At 43.6% G+C, this 11,072-nt stretch overlaps 2 protein-coding genes across 2 annotated transcripts; one reads left to right on the forward strand and one right to left on the reverse strand.

Moving 5' to 3' along the window:
- Nucleotides 1-1,088: 1,088 nt before the first annotated feature.
- On the forward strand, nt 1,089-2,273 carry LOC102720735 (mavicyanin-like). Its single transcript, XM_006660661.3, has 2 exons — nt 1,089-1,388; nt 1,527-2,273. Exons 1-2 carry the CDS (start codon nt 1,226-1,228, stop codon nt 1,817-1,819), a joined length of 456 nt encoding a protein of 151 aa, XP_006660724.2. The 5' UTR covers nt 1,089-1,225; the 3' UTR covers nt 1,820-2,273.
- Nucleotides 2,274-6,655: 4,382 nt separating this feature from the next.
- LOC121055343 (arabinogalactan protein 1-like) lies at nt 6,656-7,523 on the reverse strand. Its single transcript, XM_040527695.1, has one exon. It carries the CDS (start codon nt 7,412-7,414, stop codon nt 6,986-6,988), a length of 429 nt encoding a protein of 142 aa, XP_040383629.1. The 5' UTR covers nt 7,415-7,523; the 3' UTR covers nt 6,656-6,985.
- Nucleotides 7,524-11,072: the final 3,549 nt, after the last annotated feature.

Below are 11,072 nucleotides of genomic sequence, written 5' to 3' on the forward strand. Positions count from 1 at the left end.
TAATGCCGCCGCCGCCGCCAGCCCGCCAGTCCATCCGGCCGGTCAATTTGACGAGGCGGCACCGGGGGCACAGGCAGAGTCGCGCCCTCTGACGAAGGCATCCAGGTACACCCATCGTCAGGGAACTACGCCGTGGGCCATGGCCGGCTCCCCCCTTACGTCGGCGAGGTTGACGGGGATCGCAAGTTCAGAACCCCCCGTGTTAAGCATTGTCCTTTCGTACCCGTACATCTCGAGGAAAGTTTTGCCCGTCCGTCCGTCTCCGATCAGAGGAGCTACCAGCGCCTGCAGCCTCCAGGAGCAGCCATTGCTGATCGCTGTACTTGCAGGGCGTACAGGTCACTGAGAATATTGCATGGTCAGAGCCTCAGAAGCTTCAACGATATGATCTGTACCGGGGTTGCAGTTGCACCAGGAGTCCGGCCGGCCGTGATGTCACGCGTACCTGACCCCGTGGCGTTCCGGCGTGTTTGTCCTTTGCACGCACAGTTGCCACCTCGCCGCCGGTCAGCGCGTTAGGTGAAGCCGTGAAGCCCTCGAGCTGCTCCTCCCGTCCGTCCTCGTCCCTCCCGTCCTGCAGAGACACATCACCCGTCGTGTAGAACATTCAGAGAGCTGCAGGAAGCTAGCTAGCCATGGAACCTAGGTATACCTAACCCCATGGCTTTGTTACGTCGTTTGTTCCTATCTCTGCGTTTTGGCATCAGTTCCTTCCCATGGCTAGCCAGCAAGCAAGCCCCCCGAGAATTGCTTGTCCAAAAGCTTGCAGCTAGAAAAAATGTGGTACGTGTTGCGGTCATGGAAAAAGAATTCGACGGACGGTGACTCTGTGTGTACTGCACAGAGAGAGTTAAGCTACCGGCTACCGCAACAACTCTGCACCTCCTGGAAGCTTTTGAGTCGAAGTCGAACTGAAGGCATTCGAATTCCGTTCTTTTCACGCAAGTGTTCGCGGGTCTGAGCAAAATTTAGTGGTTTTTAGGAAGAGACCCAATCAGAAAAGGGGGGATTGACAATTTGACATTGGCCAACTCCTTATCTGTACTTGTCACTTAACTTTCTCTCTGGCCGTGTGTATAAATACACCCTGCTCGCAACCTCCGGCCAAACGTGCAGCAGCAACAGTAGCTTGAGATTGGCCTCCTTTTGATATCATTCTCTTCCTCTCCCTCCAAGTGACAAATTAACCTAAACCCTTCCCGAGCTCTTCTGGTCACTGCACAAAATGGCCGTCTCTTCAGCCGCTCTCGTCGGGCTGCTCGTCGTCAGCTGCGCCGCGGCGGCCGCAGCCACGAGGTACACCGTCGGCGACGGGGAGGGCTGGACGACCGGCGTCAACTACAACAACTGGGCCAACGGCAAGTATTTCAAACAAGGAGACGAACTCGGTGAGCAAACTCTCTGGTAGAGTCTGGTTTCATGGCACTAATCACCTCTCTTCCGTCTGCACTAGAAAATATGATATCTCCCGATACTTTCTTAACGATCATAAAAGTATATCCCGATATTTTCATGTGGTGTTGCAGTGTTCAACTACCAGAACGGGGCGCACACGGTGACGGAGGTGAGGCAGAGCGACTTCGACAGCTGCAACGGCAACAACCCGCTGAGCAACGACAACAGAGGCTCGACCACCATCAGGCTCTCCTACCCGGGCACGCACTACTTCATCTGCACCACCCAGGGCCACTGCAGCACGGGCATGAAGCTCGCCGTCACCGTCAACGGCGACCCGTCGTACTCGGCCGGCTCCGTCCCGGCGGCGAGCGCCGTCGCCGCCGCGGCCGCCGGGGCCCTGGTCAAGCTCGCGCTGTTCTAAGATGGCTGGCGCGTGCGCGTGGCGTGTCAGGGTAGAGACAGTGCATGCGTTAAGCCATGCAGGTTCTTCTTGGCCGTTGGTGATTCGTGCAATAAATGCACGAAACTTAAGATTGTTGTTGCAAATCTAGTAATTTGCTTGTGTCGCTGCCGTGTGGTTCATGTCTGGGGCTCTGGGTATGCCAAGGTTTGTGTTGGTGAAATTTCTTGCGGTCGGTATAAATAAAACCAAGTATGTTAAAAACATCTTGGTGCAGTGAATTAGATGTAGAGTCGTGGGTGTATAACTTTATATACAGTTTAATTTCTCAACTGTGCAATCCAGTTTAACCTCTCAACTTAAGAAACTTGTATTTTGAGAGCCCTGTTAAGGATGCATATTTCGTTTGTACTATTTTCAAGTGTTATCTTTTTAGAAGAAATTTTGAGATTTATGGGTTTGTCCATGCATGTTCAACTTGTGTAAATGGGGTTTTTCATACCTAAAATCGTCACACTGTTTTCCAATTATCGTTGTTTAAAAATATTTATATTATTTAGAACAAACCCTCCAAAGTTTTTACATTCGTAGCGACTACGTACGTATCTCTCTTTGAAGTTAATATGTTCATTTTTATTCTATCACGTGGAAGACACGATCACACGTGAGCAGGGTTTGTTACATGAGATTTAATCCAGTCCAACAAAAAGTAACTGTTACCCTAGGTACCAAATCATTTCTCATCATTAGATCTAGCTGAGTAGGATGTCTGCTGTTAGATCCAACGATCAGAAATGACTTAGTACCGCGAGGTACCGGTACCTCGATGTACTTTTTGTTGGACCAGAGCAAATCTCTTCGCAAAAAGTCTATTAATCCCAAGGAACACATGTAGGGCTTCATCATTTCGCAGTTGCAGCTGCTTATAAGCCAAAATTTGAATTCTAGAATTTAATTTTGAACTTGATTTTGTGGTTTTTCATTATGATTTGTTTTACACATTTCGCTTTTGAGTCACTATGGACACGTATATAAAATATGTTTTCGCTTATTCCTCCAAAAAGCCTAACGATGGGAGTCGTAAATGCCAGTAACCCAAAACCGAACAATGTCACGCCTAGGGTTTACATGTTTGGATTTCCACGATGACACCTTTTTACCGGGATTTCACCACCGTAGTAGATATGTATAACTTTCTAGCAATGTTCCTTGAAAGACCCTCTTCGTTGCATTCTACTAGTAGTATTATACTATCGATAGAATTAATCTTAGTCATTGATTAAAAATAATATTTTTTTACTTTATTAATTAATTGATTATTAGTATTTTATAATTTTGTTTTTTGCCAATAAAAGATCATAATGAAAAGGATGATATTATCCCTTCAAATTTTTACTGCACCTAATATTGTTGGTAGTACAATTTAATCACAATCGTTCGTTCGATTAAAAAAAAATCAACGGTGTCGATTAAATTCTACTGTAAGTGGAATGCACCAAAGGCGGGCCTTCCTTGAAATATTTTATGAGCATAGGAACCAATATGATTTAAAGAGCAAATTGTATTCAATCATGTAGTACATGCACATGTTTATTCCTCGTCTTACTGCGACCAAAATTTGAATTGTAACATTTATTGTTATAGTTGAATTTGATGGTTTTTCATCATAATTTATTTTTATTGTCTTTTATGTCGCTAAGAATATATAAGTTTTATTTATAAATTATTTTTACTTGCTAATAAGTAATACGGTGGCTCATTTGTGGCAAAAGGTGAGAACGATTTGGGCGGCTCATTTGTGGCAAAAGGTAGAATCAGACACAGGAAGAAAAATCGAGGGTACGAACCATTGAAAGGGAACCTGGTCGGTTGGATGCTTACGCGTGGTTATATTAGAAGTCTCTAATGCTGTCTGCAAAAGCTTTTCGCTTTTCTTAGTTCCCCCTGGATTGCCTCAGAGAGCTCTTGAGCTTTTTCGTGATATAGATAACACTTTGCATCGCCAACCCTCTTAAAAGCTAGGGCTGAGATGGAACATGACGTCGAGTTACAGGGACGGAGAAGAACTTCAGAACAATTGTGATGATCTGATCATCTGCTAACCGTAAACATGAATCTTCGTTCAGGTTTTCGAAGACAGAAACCAGTGTCATAGTCAGGCTATTGATCATTGGTCGTAGCTCATGCAGAGGAAAAAGAAAGTAATGTCTACTAGTTAGGTTATTGATCATTAGCCTAAGGAAAACTCGTATGCAGCCATATCCATATGCCGGATCTCATCACGGTATTACATCATCATTACAGTGAGAGCAACACAAGAAATAAATGGGCCTAATAGTAATATAGTATTAAGGCCCAAAAGAATGGCCCTGTACAGATGTATGATCTCTAACCTTTGTAAGCCCAACATGAAAAGAAAAATATCCTTTTACGCCTTGGACAGCTACTCTCAGCTCCTACCCTGTATTCCTGTGAACTCGTAGATGAGATTTCTCTAGCAGTTTATATATAAGCTTACAAAGCTTATGTATGAAACAACCCTGAGCTTGTCAGGACAATACAAAGATCTGTCTATTCACAGAACAACCTGACCACCAATTTGGCAGCATTTACTCTGCCTTTTTCCTGTCACCCCTTTCCTGGAAAATCGTTAGTGATAGAACCAGAAAGAAGGTTCGCATCAGTGCCCCGCATAATCTCTCGCATCTCCTGTACTGACAGATGTTACCACATCGAACCACCAAAGCTAACCGGGGCGTTTAATTAGTTGGCGATGTAATAATGTGGGGGAGGCTTACCACCTTGGATGCTCCTGGCCCCTCCCTCCCGTTCATCACATCGCCACATGGGTCACACGTTCCGGACAGGGCCCACCGTTGCATTCCGGCCGACAGGTGGGCCCCGCAATCTCACGGCAGAACGGAGCAAAGATAGATAGAGCAGATGCTAAGCAGCTAGCCGCACCTCTCACCTCATAAATCCCATCTCGGTTTCAGAATTTCAGTACTCCAGTGCTCTGTGGGTGAAGAAGGCTGAAGAACAGCAAAGAGACCTACTTTAGTTCCTTCTACGTACTCCTCATCGTGACATTAGCACTAACATATAAGCCTCATATCAATGATCACGTCAGAGAGAGGTAACGCTCGACGATTTTAATCTCTATTATCTTTATTTTATATTATAAGATTTTCTAAACTTAGCTAGATTCATTCGTAATAAATATAGACACATATACAAAATATATATATTAATATATAGATAAATTTAAATAAATCTTAAAAATTTTATAATATGAAACAGAGAAAGTGTATACGTAGTACACACGACCCGGCCCCGGCCGGTGGCTTTGCTGAATAATAGTAATGCTCATCACATGCTCGCTGAAGAGTGAGATCGTCGTTGGCGGCAGCAGGAAAGCCAATTCCCCAATCCCGTCCCGTTCTTTCTTTACTTGCGTCCCGTACCGAAAGCAAAAGAGGGGCGTGTATATGTGCGTCTTTACAGCTCCAAAGTCCCGCACGCAGCGCGTGGTGCATCCGAGCTGTGGCTTAAGCAAATGCCGTTACGCTTGTAAAGCGAGCGTATAAAGGACCCGGTAGCACAGAAAGGGTGAGCGGCTGCAGCTGTCAGGTCGAGCGTAATAAAGGATGGCGTGGATCATTCCTTCCCCCTCCGTAACACTGCCGATTAGCTCTCAAAACGTGAAGTGCAAAACAAGGCCTTGGCCTTGGAAACGCGTGCCCATTAGCTTAGATACGTCTCTAATCAGGCATGAGCCAGTTAAGCTAGCGAAATGATATATATAGTGGTAGTACATTGCTCATTGCAGGATCGGTAATGGCATGTGTGCACTTGTATCAAGGGTATCGTTGCCGTACCATCCCTGTGGCCACCAACCTGGCTCGTTGTACTGCCATCTCGGATCACACCTCCATACCGTTCACTTCTCTTTATAAGCCAAACTTAAATTTTTAACTTAAAGTTAATTTTAGTGGTTTATCATCGTACTATATTTTTCAACCTTAACTATTAAATCATTTAAAACAAATTTATAAAAAAATTACTTAAATTACTTTTTATCTGTAAATATACCACTTGCAATCAACCGATCAGAGACCACCGCTCTACGTACATGCCGCTTCCGCGCTAACAGCTGCCGCGCCGCGTTGCCTCCCTTTTCCTCCGCAGCTACGAGCCCGCAACCGCACAAAAACGGCCGAGAAATCCACGCAAACAACACAAAAACACGAGAAATCCTCAGCCGCTGTCGCTGCCGCTGCCGCGAGGATCGGCGCCGGCACGTGGCGCGGGAGCCCCACACCCCCCACCGCGCGCGGCATTCAGGCTCGACCGCCTCGCACAGTCGCACTCCCGCCATCGCGCGGCCCCCCACACCGACCCGTGGACGTATTCTAGCGCTGCCTTTGCTGCTCCCCAGCTGGCTGGCCACAGCCCCCCCCCCCCCCTTTTTTTTTCCCCTTTCACCTCACGGGATCGACGCAGACGAGCAGAAATCCACGCCTAATACTGCGCCCAGCGTACTAGTACATGGTAATAATTCCTCCGTTTATTTTTACTCGCATATAAAAATAGACGGGCTGTATTAAAAGAGTTCGACCAGATCTGGACTCTGGAGCAGCACACTGCCTCCTCATCAGCTCAGATCAGATCCATCCAAGATAGTGTACGGGTACGTGTACATAACCCAAAAACGGGATCAAGATCTGAATATCTGATCTGCTGGTACCGGCGCTTGTCAGATGAAACTGCAAGGAAAATGTTAGTAGATGTAATTGTGGAGATTAAAAAACGGGGGGGACTGGGGAGTGCACCGAAAAGAAGAGTAAAAATAGTCCAAAGTGGAAGGAATATTAAACAACGGGGAGATTATAGTACAAATGGAGGAGCACAACACCAACCCAACCAACCAAACAATCTGTCCACGCCACACTCCCACACACCTACTGAATCGAATGCCTGAAATGGAATAGAAATGGCCGAAAAAAATTGAAAGAAAGAAAAAAGAATAATAAGAGAAATGAACAGCTCAAGTGCTCCACACCACCACAGATGAAGGAGGAGAAGAAGAGGGAGAGGAGAAGAGGAATGGGGGCCCCTCGGAATGGACGGGTAATAAATTAATGGTGGCGCCTACGACCCGCGGCGGCCGGCGGATCCCAGGGCTCCTCAGTAGAACGCGGCGGCGGCGGCCACGGCGGCGGCTGCGGCCCACACGGCGGCGGGCGAGACGGCGGCGGCGGCGCTGGGGGGAGGGTTCGCCTCGGCAGTGGGGCTCGGGGCCATGCCCGCCGGTGTCGGGGCAGGCGGCGAGCTGATCTCCGGGGTGGGAGCCGCGGCCGAGGGCACCGGAGCAGGAGCCGCGGCCTTGGGGGTGGGAGCCGGAGCCATGGGCGGCGGTGCCATGGGAACCGGGGCTGGGGGAGGAGTGGCCGGGGCCTGAGACGGGGGTGCTGACACCGGTGCGGGGGTCGGCGGCGGCGTCGCCGGAGGAGGGGACGCCTTGGGGGCGGCCGTCGGGGCGGCCGTCGGGGCCTGAGCTGCGGCGGCGGCGAAGAGCATCGCCATGGCGAAGGCCACCAGCTGGAAGCGCGCCATTAGAGCAGAGCAGAGCAGTGAGCAGAGGAGCTGGCGCTAGGGTTTGGGAGGAGGAGGAGCCTGTGCTTGGGAGCTTGAGGTGGTGCACTGTAATGGTGTCCGAGACGTAGAGGTAGGGGAGCTTATAAAGAGGTGGTGGGGTTTAATACACGAAAATACCAGTATTATCAGGGGGGTTAGTGCTAATTTTTCCAGGACTCTCCGTTGATCGAGATCTGACGGTGGACATGCACTTCTGTTGCAGATTGTCGGTTTGGATTTTGCAAGCTTTTGAACCCCTTTTTTTTTTCTTTTTTGCTGGAGACAGGAAGCTTCAGCCCAAGTGTGTTAAGGATCTCTCAAGCGTATGGAAAATCTCCTCCTAGTTGTTTTCCATGTCATAATTTGCTTTAATATTTTTTTGGCAGTAATAGGACTTGTCTGTTACTCTGTCGTGGGTATGGACTGTGTTCTTTTTTTATAAAAGATTATTTGTTTTTTAGTTATTTAAGTATAAACGATGAAACTAAATTTTATAAAAATAAAAATCTATTCCAAAGATAAGATGATAAATTTCTATATATAACTTTTTTTATAAAAAATATGGCATTTAACGGTTTGAAAAGCGTATGCGTAAAAGACGAGGAATAGTCTGGCAAAAAAAACGTGACAGGATTATTGCTTGTTTTCTCAGACCTGATTTTAGTTTTTGAAGCTTACAAAATGCATCCATGTGGTTTCTTCTTTCTTTTTTTTTATAGTGGACCATTAAGTATGATGATGATAAGAGTTGAAAGATTATGGTACCAACGGTGTTGTAATATTCGAGTACTAATATGTGGACTTGATCAAATTTCACGGCCGATTGATGAAATATTCTAGTACAAATAGGCGGACTTTTTTCAAATTTCATGTGTACATGTTGTATAAGTATATATGATATGTCCAATACTTTATCCGTCAAGTTTTATATTATATATTGTTTCGGACAAGGCTATGCCAGAATTTTATAAATGGCTATAAATAGATTTTATACTATTTTTTTAGGAACATGGAGACCGTATGTATCGATTAATATTGGAAAGTAGTTAAATAAAATTATAGATTTATCAATATTCCTATTATAGTTATTTTTTGCTGACCGTGTATTTGTCCAAAACGATAGATATTTTTTAATAGCAGATAGTATTTGTTATATTGGAAAACCTAAATGCAATTCATACTACTAATTTTTTATAAAGAAAACTTTCATGAGTCTAGCGAGGCCTTTTCGGGCTTCACAAATTGGTGGCTCTACCGATGCACGCTCATGCATCGTCTAATTAGATTATGATAGCATCACCAGCTAAGATTGGTTACCTAACGAAATATATGACTTTGAAAGGACATGATTGGCTTGGAAACTAATCAATGAAGCCCCCATGTTCCATGCAATCTCTAATTTTTATTCAATATAATCAATCTGTAGATGATTGATTATTATTGCCTTGCTCTCAAAATAATTTGGTTCTTCGAGAGAACAACATGATGCATGAAACACACCGACATTGCGACATATACTCTACTCCTACAAGCGTTCAACAGAAGTAACTGACTATTTTGCTATTGCCGAACTTCCAAGTTCACACATGCACCTTGATTGGTTTACAAGTTTTTGGTTCCCATTTGTGTTCCCCAAGATTTTAAAAAGTTCCCTTCCCATTATGAAAAATATGTTTTTCCAACATTGATAGTGCACGGTAACATATAAGAAAGGCGGAGACAAGAGCGAGGCAAATAGGCTTGGGCCCTAGTATTGTCTTGCTAATCCCTTTTAAATTCATTTGAAAAATATGTAAAATTTGAAGGTTTTGTTCCATTAGTTGAGCCCTAGGCTTAGCAAAATGTCGGCTTTACCCCTACGGGTAACTCACCAAGACTTGTTTAGAGCTTGGACTTTCCTCCAATTTGATGAATTGTTTATTGTCAATATCCTACCATTTCAGTGTTCCAAACCTGCTCATATATACTTGGGAGTTGCATATGGTTTGGATGTCCAATTGGCATTTATATTAAGGTTATGTCCAATGGTTTAGATGACCATTTTAGTTACGAGGATATGATACTAAAGTTCTGTTTTTTTTAACTTAAGATTATTATAATCTAGATTATTGACTCAGATTACTATAAGCTAGATTGTTATAATCTGTAATAGAATAAGTTATGAGTTGTTTCTTTTCTAGATTATTGGGTTTGTAAGTCTACAAAGGGAGTGGGGTGGCATGGTGGATAATTTTTTATCCAATAATCTAGAAAATACTCACCTAAAAGAGCTTATCAGATTATAATAAGTTGGACTCCATATTGTAATAAGCTACTTCAATAAGTTGTATATTTCTTTCAGCTTTCTCTAAATAATCTAGATTATAATAATCCTAAGCTGAAAGAAATAGAGCCTAAGGATGTGTTCTTTTTCCAATATAAAGATGAAAGATGATCTGATTTTTATAGCTATTTAATGGATGAAATATTATCTATTTTTTATAACTATTTAATGGTTTAAATGATGAAACTAAGTACTATAAAGTTTTAAAATCTATTAAAAAAAGGGTAATATGATATACTTCTATATAGAAACTTTTTGCAAAAAATACATTATTTAGTAGTCTGGAAATCATGCATGCAAAAGCCAAGGAAAAATCTGAAAATAATCAGGAATAAAGAACAGTCTAAATACTTCATCCTAAAGATAAATTCAATTGTTTCCAACCTAACCAAGCCTTTCGCAAAATTCAACTTCATTCATATGGTATATACTATATCCAGGCTTTTCAAAAAGGAAAAAGGTATACTATTGTCCAGTTTCTTCCAACTAACTATACTTCCAGAACCTAAAGCTTCCACTCATTTACAATGTTCAACTTGATCCACAAGATAATTCTAGTGATTTCCAACCCAACCATACTACTATACCTAAACGTCCACTCCATCACAATCAAGTTCACAGCATTCATCTTCCCAAATCATTTAGGAAATGATCCTTCAAGCAGGGCCATGCAAGAAATCTTCAACCCACGTCTTTATGTTTCTGCTTATGTTTTATAAGCCAATGTTCAATCTAAAATATAAAGTTAATTTTGGGTATTTTTCAACATAATTTATTTTTCAGTCTTTGCTTTTATAGCGCTAATAACATGTATATGAAAATTGTTTTTTATAAATTATTTTCCGTTTGAATGCCGTTTTGCATTTTTTCCTTTAAAAACCAAAAAATCGTACCCCCTTTCCATTCAGACCAAATCACGCGCAATTTGGCATCGCTTTCATACTTCCAAATAGCAATAAATTCACAATTTTATTTTTGCTGCACATAATGGGTTGCTAACAGATGTTTGGGAATGATCTTTCAAAAACAAATGTTTCGGTATGATCGGAAATATTATCCGTGGAATGATCGACATCGCAATCGGTCCAACTTAACAACCAAATTAAGAACAGCAGATCTGCAAAAAAGCACGAGTTCGTTCGATCAGTTCTATCAACGTGGGCTGTGCCCAGGGTGTAATATTCCAGTCGAGTGTCCAGAGCTACGTGACACCGATGTACCAACTATCCTACCAGGTGAACGTACGACTTCGTGGCGCCCAGCCGGCTACGTGACAGCCACAAAGTCTCTTCAAGATCATACATAGGTGGTCAA

This window comes from Oryza brachyantha, chromosome 9, assembly GCF_000231095.2.
Source record: "Oryza brachyantha chromosome 9, ObraRS2, whole genome shotgun sequence".
Classification (NCBI taxonomy): Eukaryota; Viridiplantae; Streptophyta; class Magnoliopsida; order Poales; family Poaceae; genus Oryza; species Oryza brachyantha.